The 16,478-nt window shown below is 39.6% G+C and overlaps 1 protein-coding gene across 1 annotated transcript in view; it reads left to right on the plus strand.

The window, feature by feature from the left end:
- Window positions 1-16,478, plus strand: part of pde9aa (phosphodiesterase 9aa) — a gene marked incomplete at both ends in the record, with an annotated part of 44,533 nt that overhangs the window by 6,837 nt on the left and 21,218 nt on the right. The window contains 5 exons of the mRNA XM_083889443.1: window positions 2,678-2,748; window positions 4,207-4,284; window positions 7,879-7,922; window positions 14,114-14,168; window positions 14,850-14,920. Of these exons, the coding sequence (XP_083745569.1) occupies window positions 2,678-2,748; window positions 4,207-4,284; window positions 7,879-7,922; window positions 14,114-14,168; window positions 14,850-14,920 (319 nt within the window). The remainder of the gene's footprint in view (window positions 1-2,677; window positions 2,749-4,206; window positions 4,285-7,878; window positions 7,923-14,113; window positions 14,169-14,849; window positions 14,921-16,478) is intronic.

A 16,478-nucleotide genomic window follows, 5' to 3' on the forward strand; every position in this document is an offset into this window, starting at 1 on the left:
TCATTCATTACATCATCAATAAATACAAGGGAACCAGTTCCATTTGCAGCCATACATGTCCACGCCATGACACTTGTGTGTATTAAAACAAACGTTTGTATTGACTTGTATATGGCAATAGTTCAAGTTTTTTTTTTAACTGTAGGGAGAACTTCAATTCAATTCAATTTTTTTTTGTATAGCACCGAATCACAATCCAATGATGATGACATGTTCATAGAACTACAATGTCATTTATACAAGCAGAAGTGTTTTAACAATGGTGGGACTCCTTTAAATGTGTAACTTTGGGTGACTTTTTTTTAAGTGGTGGGACGTTATCTGCGTTAACGTGAGACTCTTATCGGGCGATTAAGAAAAATATCGCCGTTAATCTATTCTTAAATTGGGTTGGGAGCTGTGTCTATGAATACCTAGCTGCTTGCACAACTTTTGATCAGCACTCAGCATTTGTTTGTTGTTCATTTAAACCAGTGTGCGCAGAGAGAGAGAGAGAGAGAGAGAGAGAGTGAGAGAGAGAGTGAGCAAGTGAGGTCTGCGCTCTTGGTCATTAGTTCATTTTTTACTTATTTTTGTGTAGGTAATATGTTGTGAAATATGTTTAACCTTTAATAAACTACATATACAGGTAGTTATGTGTTAGTTTATCTTGTTATTGTGGTAAGTGAGCTGTCATCACCTGACAGTCTGGCTGATTGAAAGCCCCAGATGTGCGATGCAAATACTATGCGAATATATTCGAATATCTGTGTCTTTTTAGAGGGAATATTCAAATATAATTTTTGAGCAATTTTGACAGCCCTAGTAAGCATGTCTTAGAATATCACGAATGCATGACGTTAAGGTCGGCACCCTCCACATCAGCAGGTAACACGGGGAACTTTTACAAAAGATGTTGATTTGCACAGTAAAAGTTGTGTGTTTTGACTGCAATTGTCTTTGCATTCCGATTCCTCACTTCATTAGAAACATGAGTAGCTCTTCTGTGTAAACAGCATCATTTTCTGGGGCCATGTGAACCTGGACTAGTGTGGAGTTATTCTACAGTATTCATGACAGTACGATAGACCCATACTAAATTAATCTACTGCAGTTATTTAATTACTTAGCCTATTAATTACCAAGACACCACAAATTACCGAATTACAGAATTCAATAAACCATTTTAATCTAGACCATTGGTTCTCAAAGTGCGGCCCGGGGGCCAATGGAGGCCCGCAGAAACATTTCTGGCGGCCCCGCAATGAATTACAGTTGATAGTTTTAATCCAGGAGCTACTAAGCTTGTTAAAGGTACAATATGTAGTATTTATGGGTTTATATAACCCAAAATCCACTTTTTTATACATATGATGTGCTCCTGCATTGTCTAGTCGCTGTATAATAGTTTTTGTTTCATTTTCGTAGTGTTTCAAAAAGTCATGTAAAATAACATGGTCGCGGGCCGCGGTTGCATAGCCACTGTTAGCAGAGAGACGCCATGTTTCTACCGGAGCCTGTAAGGACAAACGCGAGAGAACTAATCAAGCGTCTCTTTACTTGTAGCAGAAGTCCCGCCTCCACTCTCTCCACTTCGTCTGCTACGGCCGCGGTAGCTCCGCCCTCTCCCTCGCCTCACGACGACGAGGACGACATTTGACCAGTTGCGGATACCGTAGCGCTCAGGGAAGGGAGGGGGTGAGCAGAGCAGCAGGTCTTTGTTGTAAATGTCAGCCTCTCCTCTAGATGGCACTATAAACTACTTATTTCCCCTTTAAATGTTTATTGGACATTACTGGATACAGACCAATAAGTGTAAACTGTACAACTGTATTTACTATGTCATTAAAATTTGGATGACATAGTGACACAGTATAGTATGACGTTTTTGTCAAATTTTGGCATTTAAATTTTTTCCCAAAAATGTGGGACGGCATATATGTAATTGTAGAAAATTTTTTGCCCGAAATTTTTTTTGAGAAAAAATGTCAAATTTGGGACGTCATATATGTCATTTTGTCAAATTTTGGACCAAATTTAAAAAAAAAAAAAAAAAAATTCAAATTTGGGACGAATAGTATTGTACAAGGTTTTTGTCAAATTTTGACCGAAAAACTTTTTCCCCCAAAAATTGTAAAATTTTGAACGACATAGTATAGTATGACGTTTTTGTCAAATTTGGACCAAAAATTAAAAAAAAAAAAAAAATCACATTTTGGACGACGTAGTATAGTATGTCGGTTTTGTCAAATTTTGGACGCCATGGTTATTACAAATAAGATTTCTTTCAGTTTTTTTTCTTTTTTTTTCCTTTGGCGGCCCTCAGTCCAATGTTGGGTTCCTAAATTGGCCCTCAGGTATCAAAACTTTGAGAACCCCTGGCCTAGACTAATCTAGAAAAAAAAAATCTATGCCCACCACTACTTTTTTTGTTGTTGATGTTATCATTCTGCCTCTGTTTGATCTGCTTTATCCCTCAACAATAACACATTTAAATTGACTGATGGAGGCAGCAGTGAATTAATATATACTTTACAAATAAGTCATCTTTGTCATTATATCAACTTCTTTGAGATGAATCATCTTTTTCACTGAAGGTTCTGGCCAAGTCAATCATATGCAGTAAAAGTGGAACCACCGTGCTGTTAATATTTTTTTTGCTGTAGGTCTCATGTGATTATGTGCTGTTTTTCCTCAGGTGGTGTTCAGTAGATTCTGCAGCCCGTGTGACATCAAGGAACTGTTCTGTACCGCTCTGGGTGTTCCACGGTAAACACATGCACACATGCACACACACACACACATGCACACACTCACACAATCCGTCTATTGTTTATTATCTAATAATAAACACTGCAGTGATATGTTTCTAAGTATTTTGTTATGCTGAAAAAGTATCCTAGATCAAGTGGCACCATAACATGATAAATCAATAATATTAATATTTATATTAAATTAATCTTTAATAACTTTTAATTTCCTTGGGGCACCACCATTCAAAAGTAGTTAAATCATTCATTTTACTGATTCAGTTTATCAATAAAAATAAATTCCCGTCGGATTCATATTTTTTCGTGGTAACTTTTTGAATCGTATTTTCACAGTTGTCAATTCGTATATTCATGTTGAATAAATCACAACCGAGTATGTGCTCGGTTTCTCCTTACAGAGCGAGCTGGTTGCAGCTAACTCAGGTCTGGTTCCTTGGTTGATATATTCAGTCTGACCCCTGGGTGGCCAGAGAGTGGAGAGAGGTTCCCTCCACTGGAGACTGGAAAGAGAGAGGGAAGCCTTTCTTCTCTCTCTTTGTAATGGATCTTGGGAGACTGAATTTTATGGCCCTTGTTTTAACTTGTTCATGTTGACTTAATCTAGGTTAAGCTGAGGCCCAACAGTTAGAACTTTCCCTTTACGATCTTTTTCTTTTTATCGGTAATAAAAGGTTTTCCATAGATTTTATCAATTTTATTCATCTACAGCATTGGTTCTCAAAGTGCGGCCCGGGGGCCAATGGCGGCCCGCAGAAACATTTCTGGCGGCCCTACAATGAATTACAGTTGATAGTTTTAATCCAGGAGCTACTAAGCTTGTTAAATGTGTATTGGACATTACTGGATACAGACCACTAAGTGTAAACAAAAATACTGGGTATTTACCTGGTTTCTATATGGTGAATTTTAGTGTATTATTGTGTTATAAGCTGGTAATAAGCAGGTAGCTACAGCCCCCAATTACTAGCTATTTACCCAGTAAATATATATAATATAAAATGATTACAAATGGGATTTCTTTCTGGTTTTTTTTTCCTTTGGCGGCCCTCAGTCCAATGTTGGGTTCCTAAATTGGCCCTCAGGTATCAAAACTCTGAGAACCCCTGATCTAATGAGAACTAGTTAAATGATGGTTAATAACACTGCAAAAACACTATTCATAGTCAACAGGCACATTTGTACAGTGTTGGACACACTTGACGCACAACTTAGTCTTCTGGCAGTTGGTTAATTTTATGTCAATATCAGTTGAATAAGTGTCAGCTGATTATCTGGTATTTGTTATAATATGCATTATTATGTTGACATGACACTGAATACCTGTTGACCACTGATAGAGTCAACAATGGACTATAAAGATGAAGTGTTACTAAATTATTAGTACATTTGGTGGGTATAAAAGAAACAGAGTTTCAGTGACACATTGATAACCTCCTGTATTTTTGTCTCTGTGAAGGAACACAAATCTGTCCCTGCTGGATTCATCTGGAGCGATGGTGTCCATCGACCCCACCATGCCACAAAACACAGAGAGGTACTGGAAAACATAGACAAAGGATAATATTATTGTTTGTTGTCGATGATGATTGTGAGAGCTTTCTGACAAACGCGCGCGGATATTATGGAATCGGTCTCGCGCGTCCGCAGATTTTAGCCGTTAACGCGATAACTGGAAAGGCGTTTGAGATTAAATTTTCTTATTTTTTTTATGGGTCACATACCCCCTGTAGATGATCCCTATTGATTTTGAGCTGTCTACCATTATTATTAATTAGTTTATTAATTAATTACTGATATAAAAACCATATTTTCGCCTGTATCTTCCAAAGTATTGCAGGTATTGGCTTCAAATTTTGCATGGGCATCACATACCACCTGAGAATTATCCCTATCTTTGTAGCTTTATTATTAATTAGCAAATTAATTAATTTATTATGTTAAAAACACATTTTGGGCTTTATCTTCCAGACTGATGGAGACATTGCCTTCAAATGTTGTACAATGATTCATGTAACAACTATCTACAAGTACAATCATTATTACTTTGGCTATGATTGGTAATAGTTACATAATAAGTTAACTGCTTAACTTATTAGTGAACACAGAAAAAATTGTTAAGGCATTTTTTCTTTATTATTGAGCTCATTTGGACACATTGAGGATATCATGGGTTTATTTAGCACTTATTCATAATATTTATTACATTATAATATAAATGTATTAATTATCATATAAAAAATAGTTAAGCCTCCATTTCTTTATTAATGCATTGAATGGAAAGTTTGAACATATTGTATGCTTTTTCATGAAATTTAATAAACATAGTGTATGCTTTTTCATGACATTTGGACACTTTGAAGATATGGCAGGTGTGGTTAGCATTTTAATATTCATAATATTTAACAAGGTATAATAGGTTAACTAGTTTTATTAAAAACTAGAGAGAAATTATGACATAAAAACAAAAGTATTTGTTAGCACAGATAGAAAAACAAAAGTGTTCTACAGCCAGTTAAAGGGCATTACCATGGTTGTGTGACATCAACTACTGTAGCTCTATATTTACACTATTTAAATGTTACATATCAATTAGACGACCGTTGTGTCAGTTGGCATTTACAGATATTTATTCCCAGAAAAGAATAATGTTGCTTTTCATTCCGCGTATCATTGCAGTTAAAGAGCAATCCAAAAATAAAAATGAATACTGCACTACAACTCATACTCAAAATAGAATTCATCAGTTAAAAATCCAGCTGTCTGAAAAATTGGCTTTGAAAATTTCCAATGTATTTGGATTCAGAACATAACTGATGTGGCCTCCACAATCATAGTGGAAGATGCCTTGGAGTTTTTCATCCATCCATCGTCAATCGCTTATCTGAGATCGGATCGTGGGGGGTTAGCTGCTCTAGCAGAGAGCCCCAGACTTTTTTTTTCCTGAGGCGCTCCCAGGCCAGCATGGAGAAATAATCTCTCCACCCATTCCTTGGTCTACACCATTGGTTCTCAAAGTGCGGCCCGGGGGCCAATGGCGGCCCGCAGAAACATTTCTGGCGGCCCCGCGGTGAATTACAGTTGATAGTTTTAATCCAGGAGCTACTAAGCTTGTTAAATGTTTATTGGACATTACTAGATACAGACCAATAAGTGTAAACAAAAATACTGGGTATTTACCTGGTTTCTATATGGTGAATTTTAGTGTATTATTGGGTTATAAGCTGGTAATAAGCAGGTAGCTACAGCCCCCAATTACTAGCTATTTACCCAGTAAATATATGGTAACAGAAATGTGTTACTTGGTATTAACCTGTAATTAGAAGGTAAGAACAATGGCCAAAATACTGGGTAATTACCCAGTAAATTATAAAGCGTTGTTATATTAACGCTTATATTACTTAACGCTTAACTGTAGAACTGCAATCTGGTCAATAAAATGATTACAAATGGGATTTCTTTCTGTTTTTTTTTCCTTTGGCGGCCCTCAGTCCAATGTTGGGTTCCTAAATTGGCCCTCAGGTATCAAAACTTTGCTGTAAGCGGACCCTTCGTATGGATGGAATGGATCATTTCTCTATGCGCAGTTTTAATCCACACATCCATATAAGACACATACGTAATGATCTTTATGACGAGGATCGAGTACGGTCGAGATGAAACACAGGGGATCCGAGTAGATCTTAGTAAACTGTTGACAGATTCTCAAGAGCGCACTTTTCATTGTTTTTTCACTCCGTGGTCTCGTTCTATCTTTAGAAGACGCTTTGGCGCAGTAATTAAAGGAATAACAGATGCATCGGATGAGTTGATCTCTTTAGTAAACTGCTCAAAGGGAGAGAGCGAGAGAATGTCGTGGGGAATTCATAATCCGTGCTGCAGCCAAGTTTCACTTTTGCGCAAAGAGGCTTTTTCAGCATTTAATATGTGCTGTTCCACCGTGTCCTCACCATCTTGTTGGAATCTTGTGGTGTTCCAAACTGATCTTGGACAGATTCTAAGTGGGTATAGAACAGGCACGTGCTGGCAAAAACTACGGCCAGCGCACGCCCGTCTATACCCACGCGTCATCACAACATCGTTTCGGTGGTCACCGGGGGAAAAATAGGGCGTCTTTAGGGCGTCCTGCGTAAAAGTAGGGCGTCTAATTTCTTATTATTTTCCGTACAGGGCGTCCCCCAGTTGTTTTGAGGCTCCCATGTTGCCACTCTTCAGCGAAGATAATTAGTGCTAAAGGTATTGAAATCAATAAAATTACAAGGGTTTATGCACATGTCTAATTTTTTTAAAAATAATTCTTGCACCCTTTCTGTAAATCATCTAAACTTTATTTCACTTCTCAAATATCACTGTGTTTGTCTCCTATATGATATATTTAACTGAAATTTCTTATCCTAACAACCAACTGCGGGACGAATAAAGGACTATCTTATCTTATCTTAATAAAGGAAAAGGAAAAATCATGAAAGGTTACAGGTGTGCCCAAACTTTTGCATACCACTGTAGATGTTAACAGTTGGGCATCCTCTGTCAGTCTGCCTGTGAATCCCAGATTAAGTATATTAGTAGTATAGGACCCCCATAAGTAAGTTCACATACCTGCCACTGGGGGGGCACCAATGTGGTGTGTATGATGAGGCCCTTGAAACACAATTCAAACTATTTAAATGGAGCAAAATGAAGGTTTTTGGTGAACAGTATTTGTTTTACAACAGGCAAACACAATCCCATTGTCAAATCACATTCAAATGTTATATATATGTGTATATATATATATATATATATATATATATATATATATATATATATGTATATATATATATATATATACATATATATACTCCAAATGTGATGGTCTCGCACACTTTACAATCGAGCCAGTAAGTGAAGCTTTTGTTTAGAGTAGCAGAAAATGTTTTTCAGGAAGCCATTAAGTTTGCAGTGAAAATAATACATTACATTTTTCAGACATAGACTTTATGTTTTTAACATACTATCCTGTGTGTGTGTACATGTCTCTTTATTTTAGAAAGTGTCAGGATAAAATATAGCAAATGTGCCTTTTGGATAAACGGAGAATTGTTTTAGCTTCTCATGTGACATGTGCCTGTGTGTGCCTGTTGTGTTCAAGGTCACCATACCGAGTGTTGCCAATGACCGGAGGACAGCTTGCTGGTGAGTTGTGGATCACACTCATATTTGGCCATTAAATTACATATAATAGAGATCATAAATGTAAACAGACACAACACAGACAGACGTTGAATAATATTGAATCCGCACATTCTGACAAACTACCTGACGTTTGCTCGAGTCCATGTGTAACATTTAAAGGTCCCATATTATACCTTATTAACCCAAGTTAAACTAGGTCCTGGTGCCCTAATGAACATGTCTGTGTCATGCTTTAGTCAAAATATCATAAGGATGAAGCACAATAGCAGTTCAATAACTCTGCCAAAACAGCCTTTTTCAAAACGCTCGGTTTTGTGCCTGATCATTTACATGTGAATGAGACCCAGGTAAACACACATCCACTGCTTCCAGGGGAGTGTCGATCTAACTGTCGCCACTTATCACCTATTGTCATGCACCGTCGTCCCAACCCCCGCTCCATATACACCATAGTAATGTCCGTTTACCCGTTGTTACTGAGTTTCACCCTTATCCATAGAGTGACCACGATTTTGGCTTCTCGTGATCATAAAAAAATTGAAGAAAAACGATTAATGCGCCGCACGGCTCAGCGTGTATGTAAATTCCCATGCTAGAAAAAGACCCTGAACGCGCCAGTGTTACTGCGGCTGAAAGTGACGTGTGTGGATCAACAACACGAGGAGAGAACTGGAAACACAACAGAAAGGCAGCCTTTGGTTGAGAAGAAATGTAGGACAACATCTACATCTTTCTGCAGTGCTTTCAAACACGTGCTCCTCATATCACCGATCCACACACGCCACTCGCTAACTGCAGGCACGTAACTGGTGCGTTCAGGTTTGAAGCTGTACTAGGCAATTTTGCAAGAAAAAAATGTTTTTAGAAATTTTGAGAAATCAAAATAGCCAATGGCGATAACAAATGTTGATTTTTTGGTTTTACTATAAAATAAAATATATATACATAAGTGATAACAAGTATAGAAAAAATATCTAACTTCAGGAACTAGTTATTGAAGTTATTGAGTATGTCTCTGCACTTAATGCATCCATCCGTCCATTATCCAACGCTTTATCGTCCACTGGAGGGTCGCGGGCGACTGCTGTGCCTGACATAGGGTGATTTGCGGGGTACAAGCGTGGACAGTTCGCTAGTCCATCGCAGGGCCACACATAGAAACAAACAACCATTCACTCACACTCTCACACCTGCGGTCAATTTGTCCAGTGTGTCCAATTCAACTAATCCCCAAATCTGCATCGTTTTTGACTGTGGGAGGAAGCCGGAGAACAGGGGGAAAGGTGGGCTTGAACCCAGGTCTTCTTGCTCCCTGTGTTTGTGTGTGTGTGTGTGTCTATCTCTATCTCTATGTGTGCCCCCCCCCCTCCCCCTCCTCTCAGCCCTGAATCAGAGCATTACAGTGGTATGCAAAAGTTTGTAAATTCTCATGATTTTCCTTCATAAATCATTGGTCGTTTGAATAAGAAATTTCAGTTAAATATATCATGTAGGAGACAAACACAGTGATGTTTGAGAAGGTTTATATGATTTACAGAAAGTGTGCAAGAATTATTTAAACTTGAGACTTGAAACAATGACTCACTGGCACTGACTGAGGGAAGTGGGGACATTATAAAGGGGAGAGGATATCAAGGGCAGGTGTGTGTGATTACTGAGGAACACCAGGTGAAGTGCATGAGGGAATTAGGAGGAGGTGTGTCAAGGTGGAGGCAGTGCCAGCGCGACAGGATGAGTGACTGTTTAACAAAATAAAAGGGGAAGTGAACCTAACCCAACACCAAAATGTGACTTAAAACGCAAACTAACATTAACTGGCTAATCAACCAAAAAACATTAAAGCGGAAGTTCCAATTAACGCTGTTTTTTTGGTGTGTATCTGCCTCATTACCTTGTTTACGAAGCTCTGAAGGTTCAAAACAAACACTTCAGCCACTGCTGAGAAGGTTGTGTTTTATTGTAATCTTGGGGCTCAGCGAGATCTCTGAAAAAACCTGGTCCGGTTACGTGAACACCGGTTCTCCGGAGCAGCAGATCGTCCTGCTCCGGGCACTAGTACGGGCACATCCGGTTGAGTACATTGAACCGCAGAAGAAGAATAACGTCCGTTGTGGAGGTGTTTCACGAGCAACAGTGTCTTCTGACTCTGGGTCTGACTCCGGTTTAAAGTCATGGCGGGGAGTCGTGACAAAGCTATTTTTAAACACTGTTAAAACAATGTTTTGATAATGAGGAGCAGTGCATCCACCGTTCCAGAGGGGGGAGCTGCGCTTCTGAGAGCGGATGTGTTGAATATGTCACTTCCTGGTACTGGCCAATCACAAGACTCTGTCTTCTGTGTGAGAGAGTTGAGTCTCAAATCTCGCGGCTGGGAAACAGTGTCAGAAAAGAGGATTTCTATCGGATCGTTTACAGCAACGAGGAGGTTTTTGACCATAAAAACAAGTTAATGTATGTAAGTAGACCTCCATAACTAACATATATGTGCAACAGGACCACTCTATGTGACCTTTAACAAATCTGGCGCCTCGTGACAAGAAAAATGTTGTGCATCCTCCTTCTTTACAAAACATCTCCAGTTCAGTCAGGTTTGATGGTTTCCGAGCATGGACAGCCCGCTTTGAATCACATCGCAAATGTTCAATAATATTCAGGTCTGGGGACTGAGATGGTCATTCCAGAACATTGTATTTGTTCCTCTACATGAATGCCTTAGTAGATTTTGAGCAGTGTTTAGGGTCATTGCCTTGTTGAAAGATCCAGACCCGGCACAACTTCAGCTTTGTCACTGATTCCTGGACATTGTTCTCCAGAATCTGCTGATATTGAGTGGAATCCATGCGACCCTCAACTTTAACAAGATTCCCAGTCCCTGCACTGGCCACACAGCCCCACAGCATGATGGAACCACCACCAAATTTTACTGTAGGTAGCAAGTGTTTTTCTTGGAATGTTGTGTTCTTTTTCCACCATGCATAACACCCTTTGTTTTGTCCAAATAATTCTATTTTAGTTTCATCAGTCCACAGCACCTTATTCCTTATTGTTTGTGGCGGGTGCAGAGAAAAGTCTTTTTCTGCATTACTCTTCCATACAGCATCTCCTTGTGTAAAGTGCGCTGAATAGTAAAATGATGCACAGTGACACCATCTGCAGCAAAATGATGTTGTAGGTGTTTGGAGCTGGTCTGTGGGTTGACTGTGACTGTTCTCACCATCCTTCGCTTCTGCTTATCTGAGATTTTTCTTGGTCTGCCACTTCATGCCTTAACTAGAACTGTGCCTGTGGTCTTCCAATTCCTCACAATGTTCCTCACAGTTGAAACCCGAGAGCTTAAATCTCTGAGATAGCTTTCTGTATCCTTCCCCTAAACCATGATGTTGAACAATCATTGTTTTCAGGTCATTTGAGAGTTGTTTTCAGGCTCCCATGTTGCAAAGAGGAGAAACACTTACAATTGGCCTCACGATTTTGTTTAAATAATTCTTGCACACTTTCTAAACGTATATCTCACTTTTTATTTCACTTCTCAAATATCACTGTGTTTGTCTCCTATATGATATATTTAACTGAAATTTCTTATCCAAACAACCAATGATTTATAAAGGAAAATGATGAAAATTTACAGGGGTGCCCAAACTTTTGCATACCACTGTATACATGTCTTATCTTTAATAGATCACTCATCACTTTGATCCGTCTGCTGTGATTCGTGCAGTTGTAGACTGGATCAGAAGGCTGTATGTGAGTGGATGAATAGGCGAATGGCAAAGATGTATAGTGTAAAGTGCTTTGTGTGATCATAGCTGTGTTTATTGTCAATAGCTTTTTATTGTTTAAAGGGACACTGTGTAGTATTTATGGGTTTATATGACCCAAAATCCACTTTTTTATACATATTATGTGCTCCTGCATTGTCTAGTCGCTGTATAATAGTTTTTGTTTCATTTTCGTAGTGTTTCAAAAAGTCATGTAAAATAACATGACCGCGGACCGCGGTTGCATAGCCACTGTTAGCAGCGAGACGCCATGTTTCTACCGGAGCCTGTAAGGACAAACGCGAGAGAACAAATCAAGCGTCTCTTTACTTGTAGCAGGAAGTCCCGCCTCCACTCTCTCCGCTTCGTCTGCTACGGCCGCAGTAGCTCCGCCCTCTCCCTCGCCTCACGAACCTCATCTGCTGACACGGAGAAAGACGACGAGGACGACATTTGACCGGCTGAGGACACCGTAGCGCTCAGGGAAGGGAGGGGGTGAGCAGAGCAGCAGGTCTTTGTTGTAAATTTCAGCCTCTCCTCTAGATGGCACTATAAACTACTTATTTCCCCCTTAAATAATATCTGGATATATTTGGGCTATAACCCGATATACGTAAGAAATATCGGGACATAAAGCTGCACACGGGTTGTTTCTCTGGACTCATGAAACGCTTCCTTTTGAGATGTTTGCGCTTTTCAAAGGAGCTTGACATCATATATATACATTGTAAAATAAAAAATATCTAGTGTTTATTACCTATATTACATACTTGAAATACAGTTATAATAATTTCAGATAATTCCTGGTTTATTTCTTTGGCTTTTTAATGTTAAAGGGACACTGTGTAGTATTTATGGGTTTATATAACCCAAAATCCACTTTTTTATACATATTATGTGCTCCTGCATTGTCTAGTCGCTGTATAATAGTTTTTGTTTCATTTTCGTAGTGTTTCAAAAAGTCATGTAAAACCGCGGTCGAGGGCCGCGGTTGCATAGCCACTGTTAGCAGAGAGACGCCATGTTTCTACCGGAGCCTGTAAGGACAAACGCGAGAGAACAAATCAAGCGTCTCTTTACTTGTAGCAGGAAGTCCCGCCTCCACTCTCTCCGCTTCGTCTGCTACGGCCGCGGTAGCTCCGCCCTCTCCCTCGCCTCACGAACCTCATCTGCTGACACGGAGAAAGACGACGAGGACGACATTTGACCGGCTGCGGATACCGTAGCGCTCAGGGAAGGGAGGGGGTGAGCAGAGCAGCAGGTCTTTGTTGTAAATTTCAGCCTCTCCTCTAGATGGCACTATAAACTACTTATTTCCCCTTTAAATGAGGGATATTTAGGCAATATTTCTTTGCAATATTTGCAGTTTAAACCAGGAAAAGTCACTACAGATACGACACCCATGGGGACACTAAGGAGTTATCAATGAAGAGGGAGAAGCTGTCAAATTGTGGTGAAAGACCATGATTTTATTTCACTGGGCGTGGTGGATAGGTAGAGCTGAGCGTCGCCTGTGTAGCAGTGGAAAAATAATATTGTGTTTCCGGAAAATTTTGCTCATGGGAAGTAGAAAACCCTGGGGCACGCCTGCAGAATGACTGGGAACGGAAGGATTTGATTTGGATGAACTGAGTGCAGACCTTCAGGTAGGATGTGAACCAGTTTAAGGCATTGTGGGAGATACAGATGGAGACGAGTCTATTGAGGAGAGTGGTATGACAGATTGTGTCAAAGGCTGCACTCGTATCTGTTTTGATGTTTGTTAAAGACCTTAATCTCAACATGACTTCCCAGTGAAATAAAGGTTAAATAACTCTTTCACTCACACGCGACTATGGATTCAGCATTTTTATACCGTGTGCCGTTTGTCGGCTCAGGTCCCTTCGGCTTAATTAATCACAGAGATCATTGTCCTTAACAATGCTGTCCTCACCCTGCACTGACCTCCGACCCCCCCACATGAAAGATGGAATGTGTGACACAATGTACAAACTATTATTCTCTTAGGTGTTAGTTTATTGGCCCCTTGTGCTGAACTTTGCCCACAACACTGGAAAGTGTAGCCAATGGCAGGACTGTGTGTGTGTGTGTGTGTGTGTGTGTGCGTGTGTCCAGTCTGTTCTCAGTGTGTGTGGGAAGTGGCTTGTTAACGCATCAAACTGTCAATCAGTTCCTATTTACTTGAAATACTGTGTTTGTCAATGCCGGTGAGACCAAAGGGAAGGGGGGCACGTTTTATTTATCTTCACCCATCAATCTAGCTCCCCCATCTATGACTCTATTGGCCATCTGATGCTCTGATATGTTTACCTAACCTCCTCTGTGTGTGTGTGTGTGTGTATGTGTGTGTGTGTGTGTGTGTGTGTTCTAACAGTTGTTCAGCTATGTGTGGGTGTGTGTATATGAGTATGTAAATCTTTGCTCTCTCCACAGATAAAGAGGAACTCTTTCAGAATGTACTGACACAAGTAGCAGAGCAATTTTCAAGGTAAGCAAATGAATGTATGTTATTTTTTCACTTAATTCTCTGTAGTTATTTTTCACTCTCGGTGCAGATATTGAATATGCACGTCGACGTGCATTTAAAACGCTGTTAACTGCAAATCATTTATTTATCTGATCCTACGTTATAATTGCATTTCTTGTGAGGTTAATGTACTGTCTATTGTATCTTTGACAACTAAAAAAAAGCATAGTTAGCATAATTTGCATAGTTCCAGGAGCCTGGAGAATTGCTTTGGCTTATACAGATGAATTAAATCCTTCATTATAGAAGTTCCAGGGGTTTTTACCCAGCAGCCACAACACTGTATGTGTAGTGTTGTAGTGAAATACAATGTCGTGTTGCTGCTGCTGCTTTTTCCCCTTTATCTCTTCTTCCGTAATTTATCTGCCGCCTGTGTTTGTCTTTACACCTCTCACTCATTCTCCCACTGACATGATTTCACTGCTTCTTCCCTGTTCACGCAGGATAGAAGTCCACTGGCGCGATGGCATCTAATCAGCCACATATCTGATTGTCGAGGCTAAACAGACACATGTAATTGTGTATTGCAGCCAGAGTTGTTGTGCTAAAAGTTACAGCCAGAGTTGTTATGTAAAACATTTAATTTTGTCATAGAAATACACGTCTTATGGGTCTCTCCCACCTGTGCTTATTTGTCCACAGGGCATTCAAGATAAATGAGCTGAAGACTGAGGTCACCAACCGTCTGGCCATGTTGGAGAAGAGAGTAGAGCGTAAGTGTGTTCCTATCTGTCATCAGCTGCTTTGTTCAAAGCATTAGACATACATTATGTATCAAAAAAGGGAAACATTTATTTAGAGCATGACTTAAAGAGATATAATCTTCAGGTTGTCACGAGCCTTTAAAATCTATTAAGAAACACAAGAAACAGTCAGTTTTAAAATTGTGACGTTGTGATATAGATGTGTGTGTGTGTGTGTGTTTAACTGCTGTTTTCAATCAGCAGCTGCTACAGTCTGCAGCTTTTTTTCTCTCCCACTTGCGCCGTTCTTCGTTATCGTCACTGCGGGCCGCACTTACATTAAACTGTGATATCAAGACGGGGGGGCCACAAAATAACGTCCGTGTGTCTGAGACTACTGCTCTAAAGTGAGCGTGACATTGAATGCTTGTTTTTGTGTCTCTCCGTCACAAAACTGCTGCGCTCTCCGACTCGCACGTTGTTATTTCTTATTTCCTACGGATGAAATTAAGTTGTGAAAATTGAGAACTGCAGCAGTTTTCTTATCGTCTGTTCTCATTAATTTTTTGGCTGTCTTTTCTGTAGTGGGCTTTGATCTAACGTGCGCAACCACTTGACAGAAGCATGCCTCTTTTGTCAAGTGCCTCATGCCTGGATACCTGGTTACTACAGCAACAGTGTGGCGCCCACACACACATCTCCATCCTCTCATCACTTTTGTCGCCATGGTCACAGATTCAAACGGGGGCTAGAATGTTGTTGTGAAACCACCTTTTCTGTTTCAGAGAGGAGTGGATTAGTGAAAGAGAGTGGAACCAGGAGGACAATAGGTGTACAGATAAGGATGCACAATGAGATTTAGACATGTGAAAGTCCAAATGATTCTGAAATGAATCCTCTCCACATTGGCCATTCCCAAGTGGGGGAAGTAAAAATTGCAAATTAGAGTGAACATTGTGACAGAACAGTTCCAGTGGCTTTGTTTTTTGTTTGAATTACTCGTGTCTGTATGGTAAGTACGGAATTTTGAACAGGAGGTATCCTATCATGAACCTGGTGTTGTGATCCAGCCTTGTAATCGATGAGAAAATATGAATATGAATGATTCATTATTTTTGATAATTGATTAAGTTATTCATTTTCTTAAAACCCTTGAACGGGGCACCATTATGTTGTGATTCAGCCTCACAAGGGGCACCATTATGTTAGGATGAACAATAGTGGCAATCATTTGATTTATAAAAATAAAAGTTATAAGCATTAATTCATTAATTGTAATAATTAATTAACTTTAGATCGGGGCGCCACCCTGAAATCAGGGAAAAGACAATCAATCTATGCCTTTAAAATCACCACACACCACGGCTTATTGAAAAGTAAATTATCGCAAACGATCGCTTGTCCGCACCGGCCGGCTATTGACAAAAGATCGTAAAATAAAAATAAATGTTACGCAACAATGACGTCAGTAATCCATAATATGGGCCTAAACTAAGATGATGGTTTTTCATCATTTTTATATCTCTATTGACAAAGAAAATACTTAATTTGTATCTCACTCGGTTCGCTGCTTTCGGTGCCATCTTTG

Source organism: Microchirus variegatus (genome assembly GCF_963457635.1).
Source record: "Microchirus variegatus genome assembly, chromosome: 5".
Classification (NCBI taxonomy): Eukaryota; Metazoa; Chordata; class Actinopteri; order Pleuronectiformes; family Soleidae; genus Microchirus; species Microchirus variegatus.